Raw genomic sequence first — 20,095 nt, forward strand, 5'->3', positions numbered from 1 at the left:
CAAGGATTGGCAAATTTTAGGAACTTACCCACAGTTAGCTTGGGGCAGAGTTGAGGAGAGAGCCCAGGTCTGTCTGCTCACTTCTGGAAACAGCAAACAAAGAAGAGGGAAATATCCAAGATGATTTCTAAGACTTCTGCCTGCAACATGGAGCCAAGAGTAGTTTCACTATCAAAGCAAGGAATCTGAGAAGCATGGCAGTTGAAGGTGTTAAGTAGGGAAAGATAAACTCAGTCTGGAATGCTTCCTTAGTTGTTTTCTTAACTCAATACTTCATTCTTGTCTTCATGACGAGAATGGTTTGCATCGTTCGCTCATCCAAACTCCCACAGCTACTCAGTGTGCACCTACAATTGGACCTTCTACACACACTCCACCACTCTCTTGGAAACCATAGTTCCACTGCAAGCAAATTGCCTTTTATTTCTAAACCTCTAACTAACTCAGTATCCTTGCAGAAACATGGCAGCTTGTCTCTAACATACCGGCTTCATGAATCTCAAGGCAAGGAAAAAAATGAGTGTGTGTACAGATGGATAACAGATCCACACCCATGAAAGTTTCTAACCATATGGAGAGGAAATATGTTGGGATAAAGAAATAGAATGACTGGGGCGCCTGGCTAGCTCAGTTAATGAAACATGCAACCCTTGATCTTGGGGTTGTGAGTTCAAGCCCCATGTTGGGTATAGAGATTATTTAAAATCTTTAAAAAAGAAAGAAAGAAAGAAAAATACAGTGATGAAGAAGAAAAGTAGAAGAGTGCTTATAATATTATTACAGGGATGCCTGGGTGGCTCAGTCAGTTAGGCATCTGCCTTTGGCTCAGGTCATGATCCTAGAGACCTGGGATCAAGTCTCACTTCAGGCTCCTTGCTCAGCAGGGAACCTGCTTCTCCCTCTTCCTGCTACGCTCACTGCTTGTACTCTTTCTCTCTAACAAATAAATAAATAAAATCTCAAAAAAAAAAAAAAAGAGTTAAAAAAAAAAAATCTCTGGGTGGGTTCAACAACCTGTATCTTGGGCGTACATTTTCCAAGAGTCCCTATGGAAAGTGGGTGGAAGAGGAAGCCAATATGTGGAGTTGTGGCCTTGTAGCTCATTTAGCCCCCAATTTTTTAAAATTTTTTTAAGATTTTATTTATTTGTTTGACAGAGAGAGAGATCACAAGTAGGTGGAGAGGCAGGCAGAGAGAGAGGAGGAAACAGGCTCCCAGCTGAGCAGAAAGCCTGATGCGGGGCTTGATTCCAAGACTCTGAGATCATGACCTGAGCCAAAGGCAGAGGCTTTAACCCACTGAGCCACCCAGGAACCACCCCCCCCCCAAATTTACTTTTAAATTGACTTAAGATTTACCTGAGGAATAAAAATATATATATATGCCAAAACACGTGTGCAGGTGGGTTCTCACCTTTCTAAGGGCCATTAGGTTCTCCCGTGAAATCCTGGGGCCGAGGTGGGGGAGTCAAACCCGTTCCTTAAAACAGCACTATTTGGGGTGCCTGTGATCGTGGGCGAGTCACGGAACTTTGGGGCTTATTTCTCGTAAACTGGGAATAACCTTACTGGGTTATTGAGAGTAAATGGAATAACCTAAGTAGAAGCCCCTAGAGAAATAACAACGCCGGTTTATGTGAACAGGGACGCCGAGCAGCGGGATTCCTAACCCGCGTCACACTGAAAGCTGCCGCGGCTCGTCTCCATGGCAACCGCCGCTCCCTCTCCGGCTGGCCCCAGCCCGCCACGGGGACCGGAAGCAGCTTCCAATCGAGCGCTTCCCCCGCGTCTTCCGGATAACGCGGGGTCGCTTTTCCCGGTCGGGAGGTGAGAGCCGAGGCCTCTTCTGAGACTCCAGGCCGCGGGGAGAAGCGTCCTCACCCGGGGGTGGGAGGAGGCGGCTGCGGCCGTCGGCACCGCCGCCAAGCAGCCCACCGGGCTCCTCCCTCCGCGCACGCCCTCTTTATTCCCGCCGCGACTCCTGTCGCACCTGGCGCTTCCCGCGGCCCCTACCTGGCCCCGCACCTCCTTGCCCCTCACCTTGTCCGCAAGCCCTTAGCTCCGACCTGCCCGCGCAGCCCCGCGGCGCCTCGGCCGCAGCCGAACCCGTTAGGTTCCCAGCCGGCGCGCGCTCACCTGCGCTCGGCGCAGCGTCCGCAGTCTCGCGGGGCCGGGGCCCACGCGGGAGGGGCGCTGGCGGGGCAGGTGGGCGACGCGTCCGGGGACCCTCGAGCAGCGGGCCTCAGCGAGCCGGCCCCCTAGGGGTGGGATTCTGGACCGAGAGTCCGTCCTCCGCGGAAGGACCCCGGATTCGCGGCTGTGTGCGAAGCTCCTGCAGGGAGCCCTAAGGCTGCTGGCCCGCGTGCGGTGTTGGGGGTTCGGTCTCCCCGTCTTCCGAGTAACGCCGAGAGCTGGTGTGCAGGAGGCATGTGTCGGCTGCTGGTGCTGAAGAGGCACAGTGCACCGCGGCCGCCCCTCTCTCTCCGTGACTTCCCGAGGCTGCTTTAGTTTAGGGTCCCTCAATGTAATGCCCCCAAAAGGCTTCCAAACTCATGGCCTCAACCTTTCCCGCGGATTAGGTCTCCACCCTACATTCTGTCCTGGCCCAGTATATCATCCAGGTCTGCTGCTGCTCCTCTGCCCTGGGACGTCTGGCCTCCTGACCACGCAGCACCGTGGGTAAGTGGATGGCCTGTGACCCCTTGCCCGTGCTCTCACTCCCTGAGCTTGCCTTGTTCAGTTCCTCATCTACAACGTGGGCAGGAAAATTACGAAACAGGGCTTTTGAGAGGATTTAAATAAATTTATATTTAAGGTGCTGAGAAGCGTGCGTCGTAAATTCTGTGTGTCATTTGCTACATCGCAATCACTGTCGTATCACTTTTTTGGTAACATTGTTGTCTCTCCTGCTAGAATATAAGCTTTAAGGAACCACAGGCTTTGTTCAGGTCACTGCTGTATCATTGGTGTCCAGAACAGCGCTTGATGAAGTCGGATGGAAATGGTAGACTGCCTGAAGAGGACAAACGGGCACATACAAGATTTTTTAATTAGCCATCAGTTATCAGTGATGCATATACTAAAATGGTGCTAAAAGTGTCTTTCAACCCCCCTTTCTGCGAACAAGCTAATGACACTTGGGGAAATTGCTGTCCTCATACATCACTATGCTGCTGTTGACACTGTGGATCGATAAACAGTCTTTTCTGTAATTCATTTGATAATAGATAGCAATACATTTGCCACTCTCCTTAGAGCCGGATAAGCCAAGTCCTTGGGATATCCTTGAATAACTTGGGGGAAAAAAAATATATTCCTGAAAATGTGCCTCCCAACATTATTTATGATAGTATTTATGATAGTAATTTATGCTAGTAAAAATTTATGATAGTGAAAATTAGAAACAACTAAATAGTCTCTGATAAAGGAAGGTAAATAATAAAGATAATATGGATCGGAAGCAGAGCATGAATAAATGGAAGCATATTAAGATGGAGGAATATGCAATTATTTTTTAATAGTTCCTTTACTGTCAAAATAGTATTATTTTAATACTATTTGATAGTATGAAACATGATGTTATATTTAATACTCTTTAATAGTAAATGTTGAAAAAAATCCACATGAAACTACTTCTCTCATGAGACTATTTCTTAGCACTATTTGCAGCAGGCTAGAAAAAAATTAATTAGCTCCTTGAGCCTGCTGAGTCATAATTTTTCTCAAGCTTCCCTTATTTCTGCTCTCTAGGAGTTCCTGCACAATCCTGGCTGATCCCTTATTGTTATACTTAGTCAGCCTCGTGTGCATGATTTGCAGAATAAATTGGGAATTACTCATGCATATGAATTAATGCATCTTAGCTCTTCGATTCTCTCAAGGAAGGATTCTTTGAAAGCGTGGTTTATACTAAGATTAAGGGCAGTACTTTCTGTATAGTCTGTTACTAATCTTAGATGTGTTGTTCTAGGAAACATTTGTCTGTGTCATGTTCCCACTTGTTTCTTTAATCATATTTAAGGAGTGTCCTTAAGGAAAACGTCACCTTCTTGGAGATTAAAGCCTAGGTCTCTGTTCCCAGTCCAAATGTCTGCAGAGCTGAGAAAGTCATCACTTCTTCCACACACTTCAGAGGGGTCTGACAGCGCTCTGAGAGTGAAGATGGAAGAGGAAGAGCAGACCTGTGATCTGGACTCCCACCTCCCCTGGAGCGGCTGCTGCAGCCCAGAGACCTCCCGCCAGTGGTTCAGGCAGTTTGGCTACCAGGAGTCCCCTGGTCCCCGGGAGGCCCTGAGCCAGCTCCGGGAGCTTTGCCATCAGTGGCTGAGGCCGGAGGTGAACACCAAGGAGCAGATCCTGGAGTTGCTGGTGCTGGAGCAGTTCCTGGCCATCCTGCCTGACGAGCTACAGGCCTGGCTTCGAGAGCGCCGGCCTGAAAATGGAGAGGAGGCCGTCACTCTGCTGGAGGAGCTGGAGAAGGAGCTTGACGAGCCAGCTGAGCAGGTAAAAAGGCATCTGGTGGGGATGAGTGACCGGGTTGAGTCAGGAGCTCTGAGGCATCACTGGGGATAGAGCTCTCAAACTGTACTCCTACTTAGCACACTAAACACGGAGGGCAGTGAATGTACTTCCACCTGTGCCAGAAAACAGACTGTGGCTCCGCTTTCTTCCTCCTTTTTCCTGAATCCCCGGGTATTTTCCATGTAGTATCTTCTCTATTATTTTTTTTAAGATTTTATTTATTTATTTGAGAGAGAGAGACAGCCCAAGCAGGGGAAGTAGACAAGGGAGAGGGAAAAGCAGGCTCCCCGCCAAGCAGTGAGCCCAACGGGGGATTGATCCCAGGACCCCGGGATTATGACCTGAGCCGAAGGCAGGCACTTAAGCCAGAATCACCCAGGCACCCCTTCTTCTCTATTATTTTATCCCAAGTCTCAACAATATTCCCTTCTTCAGTCTCAGTTATACCTAACTGCTTCCAGGTCCTTTTTGGACAAAACGAGGACAAGCTTGCAGAGAAACTGGCATCTTGGGAAATCACTCAGGAGTCACCATGTAGCCGGATCAAGCCTGTAAAGCAGCAGCTGCCATTGGCTTCAAGGGAGTTCTACTCAAGACAAAAAGGTGAGAGGCGGGACTTGGTTCATGGGGACAACCCATCATGTGTCAGCCCACCACACACATCCCGGCTGCTTTCGGCAAGAGGTCTCCAATCTCCGCTCCTGCTTCCTCTCACCGTGGGGTCTTCCACCACTAGATGTTGTGCGAATGATCATTCTCAGTGTTTTGTTCTTGTTTCTTTCCCAGAGAGTTTCATAATCTCTCTCAGATTTTTAAATCCTTGACATCATCTCCATGGGGATTTTCAAGCCTTTTATAAAGGAGCATGACCCTTGGGCTCCTGAGTGGCTTAGTGGGTTTAACGGCTGACTTCAGCTCAGGTCCTGATCCCCATGTCCTCGGATCAAGCCTTGAGTCAGGGCTCCCTGCTCAATGGGGAGTCTGCTGCTCCCTCTCCCTCTGCCCCTCTCTCAATGTGTGCTCATGCTCTCTCTCTCAAATAAATAAAGTCTTTAAAACAAACAAACAAACATGACCCTCTTCTCAAATGAAATCTTGCACGGAGTTCCAGTACATAAAACAGATGAAAACACAGCTACCCTCACTGAAGCAGGAGCAAGCAGCGTCCATCCACAAGGGCTCCAACTTGGCCTGTTCCCCCCATGGTACCTTCGGGCAGCCCCTGAGGAACCCCAAAGTCGCAATCTAAAGACCACTGGTCTACCTCCTCATTTTCTGTCTAGCATCTTGCTTGGTTACTGGTGCCATGTAGTATGAGAATCACCATATTCCTGCTCAGATGACTTTGCCCTCTCATGATGACTTGAATATTTTCCTCTTCTCCCTCACATCCTAAACTGGCCTCGGTGGCTGCTTGCATCACTTTTACAAACGTGCTCCAAAACGGCTTACACAGCAGTCTGTTCCTCTATTGCAGATACTCAAAAAAATAAGAGCTGTGGGGAAAAAGCAAAGCAGGAGCGAGGTCTTACTAAATAAAGTAGGGACAGAGCTTTATTAAATGAAGTGGTGGAGAAGGCCTCTTTGGTGAGCCGCATTTGAGCAGAGGCCTTTCTTCTAGATGACCATGCTGGATGAAATGGGAGTCAGAAATAAAGAGGGAAACCCCACTTGGGAGGATCTCCCCTTCTCCCCCTCACACGGCTTCCATATTCCACAGGTTAAGCTAAGTAAGGTTAGAGTTTTTCCAAGATACTTTTGGTAAGAAAATCCAGGAAACTAAAAATACAAAAATACAAAAATTTATTTTATAAATTATAAAATAAATTTTTAAAAATTTAAAAAATTTTAAAAAAATAAATTATAAAATAAAATAAATTTATTTTTATAAAAATAAAAAAATACAAAAATTTAGAGACTTAGAGAGTAGTTCTCTTAGTTGACAAGTACCTGCTCCCAAGAGGCTTGCACCAGGCACTTAACATCTCCAGTGTAGCAAGTGTCTTGGCTTAACTAGGAGAGATTTCTCCTAGTGTGAAAGTCTTTTCATACTCCATCAGCATCGGGAGGGAACCTCCCCTACCCCAGCAGCTTTTTCTGGTAATGACAACAAAAGTAATCAACCTCAAAGCCAGGTCTTGGAACCCCATTGTTGACAAGAACTACGTTCTTGTAGAACTATATTCTACATCTGAATTCCCTCAGAGAGGCCTTTATATTTGTTGTTTTGTTTTGTTTGTTTTTCATTTTATTTTTTTCATCCAAATAACTGTACTCTTTAATCGCCACCCCCTATTTCCCCTATCCTCCCCAGTCCCTTACTGTCTGGTAACCATCAGTTTGTTCTCTGTAGTTAAGAATCTATTTCTTGGTTTGTCTCTCTCTTTTTTTTTTCCTTTCCTTGTTTTGTTTTGTTTCTTAAATTACACATATGAGTAAAATTATGTGGTATTTGTCTTCCTCTGACTGACTTATTTCACTTCCCTTAATACCCATAATACTCTCTAGCTTATCCATGTCATTGCAATGGCAAGATTATATTCTTTTTATGGCTGAGTAATATTCCAGTGTGTGTGTGTGAGAGAGAGACAGAGACAGAGACAGAGACATCACGTCTTCTTTCGCCTTTCATCTACAGATGGACACTTGGGCTGCTTCCATAGTTTAGCTACTGGAAATAAATGCTGCTCTAAAACAGGGTGCGCATGTATCCCTTTGAATTAGTGTTTTTGTACTTGTTGGGTAGATATCCAGTAGTGCAATTCCTGGATTATAATCTTATTTTTAACTTTTTGAGGAACCCTCATACTGTTTTCCACAGTGGCTGCACCAATTTGCTTTCCCACCAACAGTGCAAGAGTTTCCCTTTGTCTCCACATTGTCGCTAACACTTTTTCTTGTGATTTTGATTTTAGCTATTCTCACAGGTATGAGATTGTATCTTACTGTAGTTTTGCTTGGCATTTCCCTGGTGATGAGTGATGCTAAACATCTTTTCATGTATGTGCTGCCCATCTATATTGTCTTCTTTGGAGAAATGTCTATTCTTGTCTTCTGTTCATTTTTAAATTGGATTATTTGGTTTTTTGGTGTCAAGTTGTGTAAGTTCTTTATATATTTTGGATACTAATCCTTTATCAGATATGTCATTTGCAAATATCTTCTGCCATCCAGTAGGTTGCCTTTTAGGTTTATGGGTTGTTTCCTTTGCTGTGCAGGAACTGTTTATTTTAATGTACTTCCAAGAATCAATTTTTGCTTTTGTTTCCCTAGCCTCAGGAGACTTATCTAGAAAAATGTTGCTTTGGCTGATGTCAGAGAGATTACTGCCTTTGTTCTCTTCAAGTATGTTTATGTTTTCAGGCCTCACATTTAGATCTTTAATGCATTTTTTAGTTTACTTTTATGTATGATGTAAGAAACTGGTCCAGCTTCATTCTTTTGCATATAGCTGTCCAGTTTTCCCAACACTTTGTTGAAGAGACTGTCCTTTTCCCATTGTATGTTCATTCCTTCTCCATTGAAGATTAATTGACTATTAAATTGTAGGTTTGTTTCTGGGTTTTCTATCCTCTTTATTGATACATGTGTTTGTTTTTGTGCCAGTACCATACTGTTGTAATTACTGTCATGTACTATAACTTGAAATCTGGTATTGTGATACCTCATTTTGTTTTTCTTTTTCAAGATGGCTTTAGCTATTTAAGGTCTTTGTGATTCCATACAAATTTTAGGATTGTTCTAATTCTGTGAAAAATGCTGCTGGTATTTTGATAGGGATTGCAGTAAGTCTATAGATTGCTTTGAGTAGTATAGACATTTTAACAATATTTGTTCTTCCAACCCATGAGCATGGAACATCTTTCCATTTCTTTGCATTGTCTTGAATTTCTTTCATCAGTGTTTCATAGTTTTCAGAGTACAGGTCTTCTATCTCTTTGGTTAAATTTATTCCTATATCTTTTCTTCTTTTTGGTGCAATTATAAATGAGATTGTTTTATTTTTTTTTTAAGATTTTATTCTATTTATTTGACAGAGATCACAAGTAGGCAGAGAGGAAGGCAGAGAGGGAGGGGGAAGCAGGCTCCCTGCTGAGCAGAGAGCCTGATGCCGGGCTCGATCCCAGGACCCTGAGATCATGACCTGAGCTAAAGGCAGAGGCTTAACCCACTGAGCCACCCAGGAGCCTATGATATTGTTTTCTTAATTTCACTTTCTGCTGCTTCATTATTAGTGTAGAGGAATGCAACAGATTTCTGTACATTGATGTGTATCCTGTGACTTTACTGAATTCATGTATCAGTTCTAATAGTTTTTTGGTGGAATCTTGAGAGTTTTCTAGGTAAAGTATCATGTCATATGCAAATAGTGAGAATTCTACTTCTTCTTTACCAATTTGGAGCTTTTTATTTCTTTTTTGTCTGATTGCTGTGGCCAGGACTTCAGTACTATTTTGAATAAAAGTGGTGAGAATGGACAGCCTTGGATTTTGAAGGTAGAGATCAGACATTGAAGTCACTTTGGAATTTGAGCTATCAAAAATGAATTTGAGAGAGAATCCTTACCATTTACAAAATGATTTCTGTTTACACCAATAATAATGTCATTCACCTAGTACTATAAAATACATATAAGAGTAGAAGATTTTTGTAAGTGGGTACTCTGTGCTACCCTTGATTCATTTGAGGTGACAGTTATGCTAGTCTATAATCCTCCCCTTTTCCCTCCTAATTTGTATTTCTGACCTTATATTCCATATTCATTCTTGACCCCTTGGCTTTCTTCATTTATCATTATTAAACTTTTATTTATTGACCTACATACTAAGTCTTGGCTATTACTACCCACTGCCACATCTGACTCCTCTCCTTTGGTTGCTTCTCTGCTTCTCCCATAATTTCTCATCTTCTAGTCCCTTTTCTTCCAGAGTTCTTTTCAGTCTCTGATATATCTTTTTACCTCTAGCTGTTGCATGGAGATTTTCATCTTTATAATTGACTGTCTCCTCAGTATATAAATCTTTCCTTTTTGCCTTATGATCTTCTTAATGTTTTGTGACTTACCATCTCAATCTTCCACATTGTGGTGCTATTTTATAGACATGCTAGCAATAAATAATCGGTATATATTTTTTTGATCATTCTATTTGCCTTTCTTTCTTTCTGAACAGAGAACAGTGACATTGCTTTTCTGTGTATTATTTCAGCTAAAGACACGAAAGCTACAAATGTGAATTCAGCTTCAACACAAAAGACTTCTCCAGGTATAGAACTGCATTCCACTATTTCCAACACCCTTCATCTGGACGCTCCCCAGAGTTGCACGTATAGAAGAGCCTGTGAACAAGATGGCAACTTTGAAAGAAGACGGAGAAACCCTTTTGGAAAAAAACAACACAAGTGTGATGAATGTGGCAAAGTCTTCAGTCAGAGCTCAGCCCTCATACTCCACCAGAGAATCCACAGCGGGGAAAAGCCTTATGTGTGTGATGTGTGTGCAAAGGCTTTCAGCCGGAGTGCCGTCCTGATTCAGCATCGAAGAACACACACTGGGGAAAAACCCTACAAGTGTCATGAATGTGGGAAGGCCTTTAGTCAGAGCTCAAATCTTCTCAGACATAGGAAAAGACACACGAAAGAAAAAGTCCCATCGGCGTTGTAAGGGAATCAAAGCATTTGCTCAGAGCTTTTTCAGCGGGAAAAGACACAAAGCACAAACACTCTTTTAGTATTTCAGTGGTTTTAGTGGGCATTAGTTTGCTTTCAAAAGTCATGAAAGCTTCAGGAGAGAATGTAAAATATCTTCTGTCAACATTGTTTGCTCTTCTGCTTGTCAATTCAGTGTCGATTCAGATGTTCGAGATTCGAAAGCTTAATTCATATTTCTATCCCTAGGGCAGCTCTTGAACAGACATTCCCAAACATGTTCTATCTCCATTACTAATACAAATCATGAACTAGCACATTTCTCTTTAGACAAGTTTTCCCTGTTGAGAAGGAATGTGTGTATTACTCAGTATAAAAATAAGTATCTTCCTCCATTCCATAATGAACATTGGAATTCCCAGACCAAAGATTAGAGCATGTTAAAAATTTTCACCATTTGTTTTTTGTTACCAGATTCAAAATCTGAGAATAGGGTTGAGGAGGCCCAAAAGAATGTGTACTTTCAGACCAAATTATTGTTAGGGGGTAGATGAATAAAGACATCTACTCTCTTATGAAAATTCACAAAAGTCTGCACTATTGATGATACTAAGTAGTTTGCTTTTTTTTTTAAGACTTATTTTTAGAGAGAATGTGTGTGTGTGTTAGGGGGAGGTGCAGAGGGAGAGAGAATCTCAAACAGACTCCCCTGCTGAGTGAAGAGCCCACGACCCTGAGATGATGACCAGAGCCAAAATTAAGAATTAGATGCCTAACCAACTGAGCCACCCAGGGGCCCCCTAAGGAGTTTTCTATGTAGGAAAAAAATAATCTCCTTTACAATGTAATTTGGAAATAATTCAGTGAAAACAGTAAGATGGCTCTACATGTCTAAGGGAATGGCATAGGAATGTTGTAATAAACAGGGCTATCTCTGGGTGCTTATATAAGGTTCATGAGCATGTTAAAATGAAAAAAGGGAGATGAAGAAAGACTGTCCAAAGAAGACTGATAGAACACGAATATGAGCAAGCATGGTCTGTAATGGAGACTTGTGCCACAGCTTACATGGAAAAGGAAACCCTTAGCAGCTGACAGGTCTCCTTTGGTGTTCTTCAAGGCCCCTTTTCCGGCATAAATCAGCTGTGAGCATGTTTCAGGCATCTCAAGACAAGCTTTTCAGGGTCTTATGTACGTTCTCAGTAAGGTCTGTTTCTAGACAAACTGTCTAGACACCAGCCCCTGGGTTTTGATGCTCTTCCACAAAATTCTAAAGTTTAGTTTTAAGAGTCCACGGAGTTTTGCCCATATTTATGTCAATCAGATTTCCTGTTTAAAATGACTGATTAAATGTTATTACAATTTTTCTGACAATACACATCATGATGTTCCCTTTTCTAGGGAATCTTGATAAAACTATTACAAGAATACATGCATTAAAATGTGTTCTGTGGGTTCTAATATATGCATTAATGTGTTCTAATCATATGTTCTGATTAATCTAGTTAATCTAATATCTAATTATGTGTTCTAATACATGCATTAAAATGTGTTCTATGTTCTATGTTCCTGTGTGGCTCAGTGAGTTAAAGCCTCTGCCTTGGGCTCAGGTCATGATTGCAGGGTCCTGGAATCGAGTCCCGCATCGTGCTCTCTGCTCAGCAGGGAGCCTGCTTCCTTCTCTCTCTCTGCCTGCCTCTCTGCCTACTTGTGATCTGTCTCTCTGTCAAATAAATAAATAAAATCTTTAAAATGTGTTCTATGTTGCCACAGTTACCAATATGAAAGCAGATGTTAGAAATGAAGGTCCTTAGGAGAAGGGAAGAAGGGGCTCATAGTGAACTTTGGAATCGTTGTGATGTATTGTATTATCAGAAAATCTAACCACATCTAGTGCTTAGAGTAACTCCAGAAACAAATATGGGGTTACTGTGCTCTACTTTGAATATTGATAATGTAAGATTGGTAAGGGGAGAAGTGAATGTAAATTATAATTATAGAATTTTCTGATAGCAATTATACTTTGTGTCTTTGGGCTCATTCTCATTGTAATTAAAGGAACAAGCCATCTATGAAAGCAGCGAATGCTGTATTGTATATGTGTATTGTGAATTATTGCTTAATTAGGGAAAGACAAGAGTTTCTTGTTACTAGGAATAAAATGACAGAATGTCAATCAAGTGTGCTGAGGAAAGTTGTCTTCACTTGGTGCTGTCATAAACCTTAAGAGATGACATTCTCCGCATTGTGAATAATCTGAATTTCTCCCTGAGAAGGTGGTATGAGTCATACATATCTAAGTACATGACAAGTCTTTAAAGGGTGGTGTTGTGTCCTAGAAGTTACTCATGGACTTACATAGTCTCCTAATGCTAGTTCACTCAAATGGAGGTTTAATATGACTTGGGCTAAACTTGATATGAAAAATGAGCATGATGTTAGCAACCCCATTAGATTTATTTCTGTAGATAGTAAGTACTCCCAAATGAAATTGATATTTTTATGAATTTCACTTCATCGTGGCCTTTAATATTAGCTATAATTCTATGCTCTCTCTTTACCTCTCTCTCATTCTCTTCAGAGACCAGATCACATGTTGGTCACAGCCGTTAAACCTTCCGGAACTGGGAATGCTTCTGCATGCAAAATGCACGTGTGATGGTTTAAACAAGTAAGGCTTTGTAGCCAGAAATCTGGAGGTGAGTTGCCGCTGGCTGTCAATCAGCAGGTGGACAATAACTGGTCTAGATGTGGTCTCTGCCCTTTTGGCCTTTCCCTCCTGCTGATTTTCTCAGGCAAGAGAGCTGTCCCAGCTCCAAGAATGACATCCTGGGCCAAGCCAGGAAGGAAGAGGAAAAGGAGCTCCAGTCATGGCCATCTCCTTTGCTAGGAAAAGTAAAAGTTTTTCACGAAGTCCCAACAAAATTCTGCTTACGTTTCCTTGTTGCGAATGTGTTTGATAAAGCATGAGTTTTCAACCTCTAGAGAGAAAATGGCAGGGCAGGTCAGTTTTGGCAATGACGCTGGGTCAGCCAACAGTGTTTGCCACACTCCTGGGCCACCTTCCTTTTCATGGGCAGATGGCTGTTTTTGCCTCCTGCATTATGGGAAAAAAGCCCAAAGGTAAGTTACAACCTCCTGCCATCAAATTTGTCAACGTACCTACACCCACCCCTGATATCCCCTCCAAATGAAAGGGGTCTCTCTTCTCCCTCACCATTCCTTCTCACCTCTGAAGGAGCTTGGCTGTCGTCAGTTATTACCCTTCTCTTCTATTTCATCATCCTTTCCCCTCTTTGAGGATGCATCTCTCAACATTTAAATATGGTGATGTGACTAGCCCTCCAAATCTATATTTTTCTGGTGTATCTTTACAAAATTTTACAAAATTCTTCCCCCTGAGAAGAAAATGGCCCTTAGCTTTGACTTCTTCATATGCATCTATTTCTTTCAACCAGAACGATCTTTCAAAAACAAACATTTGATCATATCCCTTCCTTGCTCAAAACATAGGCTTCCCATTGCTTTTTAATTTTTTTAAGGTTTTATTTTTTTATTAGACAGAGATCACAAGTAGGCAGAGAGGCAGGCAGAGAAAGAGAGGAAGAAGCAGTCTCCCCGCTGAGCAGAGAGCCCGATGTGCGGCTCAATCCCAGGACCCTGGGATCATGACCTGAGCCGAAGGCAGAGGCTTTAACCCACTGAGCCACCCAGGCGTGCCCCCACCGTTGCTTTTAATATAAAGTTTTTGAGGCTTTTTGTGATCTGACCACAGCCTAGCACTTCAGCTTTATCCCTTGCCATTGCATCCTTCATACTCTATGCCAAAGCTATTCCGGATTAGCTAAAGTCCTGCCTCCAGGCCTTTGCATGGGGTACTTTGGAACTCTTACCAGCTTCTGCACTTCTGAATACACTTCTCCTGTGTATTCTAGCTTGCCACTTCTTCCAGGAAGCCCTCCACCCTAACACACTAACAATAGATTGGGGACCACTCCCACACCCTTCTATTCATTACATAGCAGTCTGTTCTTAACTGGTATTACATTTATCACACAAAATATCAAGCTGCAAATGTGGTCCCAAGAAGAGGAAGATGAATGACACTTTGGAAGAAAGAAGTCGTGAGATAGTGAAAGAAAAAGTGAAAAAACCCTCCCATCTCCTGGAAAGGGCGAGGCAAAGGGAAGGTCAGACACAGGCGTCCCTCTACCTCTGCGTCCAATCCCTGCAGAAATGCCAGAGGGGATTGGGAGAGAACTTGAAAGGGGAGAAGGCTGGGCCCACCTGCTATTGAGTGCATTGGCAGAGCAATTGCTGAACAGACCTCCCGTTCTCCAATACTGGACTACTGTAAAAATGGCAATGCAGTGTCGGGCAAAGGACCTCTACCAGCTAACAAATGACTTAGAAGATCTATGGCAGTTCTCCATGCTCATTGGGAGCCCTGGAAAAGAGCTGATTGCACCAGCTGGAGAGTTGGGATCATTGCACAAAGGAACTTTGTGGATCTTACAGCTACAGCTGCAGAACCCAGCTGGGAGTCTCACCCATACTTTAGAGGGTGGCTAGAACCAATGTAGAGATGACAAATGAAGGGAAAGATACTGGCCTCCAGCCTAGCCAAGAGAACAAATCACTGGTTGCTGTAGGTTAGGTGAAAAAGCACCACAGCAGACTACCTGTGAAGGCTAGAGACCAGAAAAGGACAGCAAGCCCATCTGAGACCCAATCCACAGCATGGCCTCACCTAGGCAAATGTAAACCCCCTCCCCAAATATCCAGATGGCAGAAAAGGGCAGAGGAAGTTAAGAGCATGTTAGGGAGTTGAACTTAAAATGGACTGAATAATTGAATTCTTTTACCACCACCCACCCACCCAATGGGGTGGGAATTCAAGCAGCAAAAATATCAGTTATAAGAAATTAGCTTCATTTTACTTTGCATATTTGAGAAGAATTGTGATAACTTTTTACCCCGCCAAATGGGCACTTATATCTGCTTCTGCTATTTTATGTTTCTTGAAAACATGAACTGACCCATTCACTGGTGTTTCTGAAGCATTTAGCATAGTACCTGATCCATAACACTTAGATACTTGTGGAATGAGGGGTGCCTGGGTGGCTCAGTCAACTAAGCGTCTGCCTTCAGCTCAGTTCATGATCCCAGGGTCCTGGGATCGAGCGCCACGTCAAGCTCCACACTCAAAGGGGAGTCTGCTTTTCCCTTTCCCTTTACCCCTCCTCCCCATCTGTGCTCTCTCTCACTCTCTCTCTTAAATAAATAAATAAAATAGATTTAAAAAATACTTGTGGAATGAAAATATTTGCAAATTGTATATATGATAAGGGATCAATATCCAGAATATATAAAGAATTCCTACAGCTCAGCAAGAACAAAAACAGCAAAAACAATTTATTTCAAAAATGGGCAAAGGACATGAATAGCTATTTCTCCAAAGAAAACATACAAATGACCAATAGGCACAGGAAAAGATGTTTAATACCACAACGAGATATACCCATTAGGGTGGCTTTGATTAAAAATAGAAAAAATAAGGGATACCTCGGTGGCTCAGTGGGTTAAGTGTCTGCTTTCTGTTAGGTCATGATCCCAGGGTCCTGGGATTGAGCCCCACATGGGGCTCCCTTCTCCTTAGAAGGCTACTTCTCCCTCTTTATCTGCCTCTCTCCTTGCTCATGCTCTCTCAAATAAATAATAAATAAAGCCTTTTTAAAAAATACAAAACATAACAAATATTGGCAACGATGTAGAGAAATCAAAACACTTGTGCATTGCTGATGGGAATGTAAAATGGCACAGCGGAAACCAGTTTGATGACTCCTCAAAAAGCTGAACATAGAATTACCAAATGATCCAGCAATTCCACTCCTAGGCATATTATCCAAAAGAACAAAAAGCAGGGACTCAGATAGATACTTGTATATCCCTGTTCATAGCAGTATTATTCACAATAGACAAAAGGTGGAAATAACCAAGTGTTCATTAATAGATCAATGGAGAAGCAAAGTGTGATATATAAGTACAATGAATGTCATTCTGCCTTAAAAACAATGAAATTCTGATAATGCTACAGCATGGATGAAACTTGAAAACATGCTAAGTAAAATAAGGCAAACACAAAAAGAAAAATATTTTGTGATTCCATTTATATAAGATACATAGAATGGCAAATTATAGGGACAAAATAGACTAGAAAGTTACCAGTGCTGGGGAAAAGGAATGAAGAGTTATTTAATAAGTACAGAGTTTCTATTGAGGTGATAAAATGGTTCTGGAAATGGGTAGTGTGATGATTGTACAACATTATGAATGTATTTAATACTACTGAATTATACATTTAAAAATGGGTAAAATGGTATGGGGCACCTGAGTGGCTCAGTCGGTTAAGAATCGGACTCCTGATTTTGGCTTGGGTCGTGACCTTGGGGTTGTGAGATCAGGCCCTGAGTTGGGCTCTTGCTCTCAACATGGGATCTGCTTTAGATGCTCCCTCTCTCTCTCTACCCCTCCCCCTCACTCCTGCTCTCTCTAAATAAATAAATCTTTAAAAAAATTGGTTAAAATGGTAAATTTTATGTAAATGTTGCCACAATTAAAAACAAAAGCATTGGGCGCCTGGGTGGCTCAGTGGGTTAAGCCGCTGCCTTCGGCTCAGGTCATGATCTCAGGGTCCTGGGATCGAGGCCCGCATCGGGCTCTCTGCTCAGCAGGGAGCCTGCTTCCCTCTCTCTCTCTGCCTACCTCTCCATCTACTTGTGATTTCTCTCTGTCAAATAAATAAATAAAATCTTAAAAAAAAAAAAAAAAGCATTGAAGGAAAGAAAAAGGGAATTACTTTTATATAATCCCTGCCCTAATAAAGTTTATATTCTAGCAAAAGTAGAAGCAAAACCCTACAGAATGAATGTTATTGAAAGGCAAGGATCTGGAAGACAAAATCCAGACAAGTGTTTGGTGAAAGCACTGACTGAATGTGAGCCCAAATAATGCTGTCTTTGCCACTAACATTGAGGACAGCCAATGAAGAGACTATACCAGCAGCCCTAGAGGAAGATTGGGGTGGACTATATCTGTAACAAATCCTGGACAGTTAGTAAATAATATTAAAATTAGTTGTACTTTCCATCTTGAATACAAAGTATTTCCTTGTGAGGCGCCTTGGTGGCTCAGTTGGTTAAGCGACTGACTACTGAGCTCAGCTCAGGTCTTGATCTGGGGGCGGTGAATTCAAGCTCCGTGTTGGTCTCCACACTGGGCATGGAGCCTACTTTTTTTTTCCCCCAAAAAGATATTTCCTTATATAAAACTATATGCTAAATTAGTTTATCCTGAAATTTTACCTAATGGATGTATCTTATTATTTGGGTCTCTTAATCTTACTTGAATTTGAATTTAGCTCAGATTAACTAGCCTGTCTTTGGTTGAAGTATTATTTTTATTCAGAGGCCAGAATGACAGGGTTGGCAGCTTATATAATGTATGCAACTCTAGTGTCCAAGCTAATGATCAGTTGGGTAAACAGCTGCTATCTTTTCCTACACAGCTTGGCTGGCTCCAGTGTATTGCAGGAGTTGTCAGGACGCTAGGTATAATATCACCATTTGGACAGGTCAGTGGGGTTGCATCAGAACTAGATTAATCCTTGGGTGCCTGGGTGGCTCGGCAGGGTTAAGCCTCTGCCTTCGGCTCAGGTCATGATTTCAGGGTCCTGGGATCGAGCCCTGCATTAGGCTCTCTTCTCCGCAGGGAGCCTGCTTCCCCCCCTCCCCCCCCCCCCCCGTCTCTCTCTGTCGCTCTGGCTACTTGTGATCTCTTTCTGTCAAATAAATAAATAAAATCATAAAAAAAAAAAAGAACTGGATTTTTCCATTAGACTTTGCTTTTATTCACTGCCTATCAGCAGTCTTATCACCTAAGCGGCTTTATAGTTTGCCCTCTCAACATTCATTCAACTCCAAATGATTACTCAAAGCCAATTATGGTAATGTTCTTCCACCTGCAAGTAATTTTGATTTAGGAATGGGCATATCCGGACGCCTGGCTCAGATGGCTCAGCGTCTGACTTCAGCTCAGGTCATGATCACAGGGTCCTAGGATCAGAGCTCCATGTGGCCCTTCCAGCAAAGCGGCAAATCTGGTTCTCCCTCTGCCCCTCCCTCCCACTCAAGCTCTCTAACAAATAAAATCTTAGGGAAAAAAAAAAAAAGGAAAGGAAAGGTGTGGACATATCTCCCAACCTAAGTCAATGAAATGTGAGGGGAAAACTTTTATGGTTTCTGGGAATAGCTTGCTTTCTCTAAAAAGGAGACACAGAAGAGATGATACCTTTCTATGTCCAGATGTTGCTGTGACTGGCTATGATGAGGCAATGCTGCGACAGCTGGCAGATGAAGCTGACACACGGAGGAAGGAGCTAAGAAATCTGCAGAGAAGAGAGACTCAAGTCCTGATGTCCCGTTCCTTGAAATACTTACATTAGAAAATAAGAAAGGTTTAAAATCAGTGATCTAATTATCACCTTAAGAATCTGAGGGAAAAAAGTTGAAGAGGATTTAGAACCAAAGTAAGAAGAGGAGACACAATGATAAAAATAAGAACAGAAGTTCTGGTTCTGGGGAAGGTAGAGTAAGCTCATTCCATTCTGTCTCCATGGAGAGATTCCCACAGAATGCTGGGCAGAGTGAGTGAAGCAGCTTCCTGAGGGGCTGTCAAAGTAAAGAGTAGCCAGCAGACTGGGGAAGACAACTAGGATGTAAAGTTCTACTGAACTGCATTGAATTTACCCTCTTTTTCTCCTTTATCTCCTAGCCTAGACTCTGCTTCCTAGTCTGAAACCCAGAAGTGCACACAGAGAAAAAACAGAAAGAACTCCAAGAAAAATGTAGACATGTTCTGTGTCTGGCCTAAGTGGTAAGAAAAAGCCTTCAAGGGTCAGAAAGATGGGGGAAGTCCCTATCCTTTTTTTTTTTTTTTCTTTTTTAGAGAGAGAGTGAGTTGGGAGAGAGGCAGAAGGAGAAAGAACTAGAGAATCTTAAGTAGATTCCATGCCCAGCGTGGAGTCTGACACAGGGCCCAATCTCACAACCCTGAGATTACCCCCTCAGCCGAAATCAAAAGTCAGACGCTTAACTGAGCCACCCCAGCGCCCCAACCCCATATCTTTTTTTCTTCATTTGACTTCTCTCCTATCTCAGCCTGCAGGCAATACTATGACCATGGCAGCAGCAACACAGCAATGGCAAGGGGTCCTAGGGAAGTCACCTTAAACTCAGAAGGAGGGGAAACTTTAGCTCTGATCAGAGGAGGTATTATTCCAAGAGTATGGTGCCAATCCCTGTGGCTTTTATTTTGTGTTCTATCACTGACTGACCAGAAAGCAGACATAGTTGAGAGAAGACGACAGCAGAGCAAGGAAACGATAGCCTGATCTTTCTAGCTGGAAGACTACTAACAGAGGTCTCGGGGAGCCAGAAAATGTTGAGTTTATTGCAAAGAACAGAGAGCTGAGGTGTAATCTTTAAAAGTAATGTCTGAACACCTCTGCTCACCTCTAAAGCGCGCATGCGAGGATGTGACCTTGCATTGCAGAGCACAGTCTCTGAGCACTGAGCTCCAGAGTAGACTGGCCACCAGGTGGCAGGCACAAAGGACTGGAAATGTTTGGAAACTGAGCTGACTTTGGAACCACAGCCCACACGGAACTTGTGGCTAGACCCTATCTGGGGCAACTGCCTACTAAAACAAACAAATCAACTTTCTGCTTAGGATTTAAAATGATATCCAGAATCTGATAACATACTATCAAAACGTGCAGGATCAATGCAAAATTATGAGGCATAGGAAGAACCAGGAATATCTCAATTTACAAGGAAAAAGAAAATCAAATTATACCACTGCCTAAATGA

The 20,095-nt window shown here is 42.7% G+C and overlaps 1 protein-coding gene across 1 annotated transcript in view; it reads left to right on the forward strand.

The window, feature by feature from the left end:
- Window positions 1-1,715: 1,715 nt before the first annotated feature.
- LOC116571482 overlaps window positions 1,716-20,095 on the forward strand; it is an 83,619-nt gene continuing 65,239 nt past the window's right edge. Inside the window, exons 1-5 of the mRNA XM_032309453.1 lie at window positions 1,716-1,826; window positions 2,579-2,678; window positions 4,081-4,502; window positions 4,982-5,123; window positions 9,728-10,179. Of these exons, the coding sequence (XP_032165344.1) occupies window positions 4,086-4,502; window positions 4,982-5,123; window positions 9,728-10,179 (1,011 nt within the window). The 5' untranslated portion in view covers window positions 1,716-1,826; window positions 2,579-2,678; window positions 4,081-4,085. The remainder of the gene's footprint in view (window positions 1,827-2,578; window positions 2,679-4,080; window positions 4,503-4,981; window positions 5,124-9,727; window positions 10,180-20,095) is intronic.

This window comes from Mustela erminea, chromosome 13, assembly GCF_009829155.1.
Source record: "Mustela erminea isolate mMusErm1 chromosome 13, mMusErm1.Pri, whole genome shotgun sequence".
NCBI classification, from domain to species: domain Eukaryota; kingdom Metazoa; phylum Chordata; class Mammalia; order Carnivora; family Mustelidae; genus Mustela; species Mustela erminea.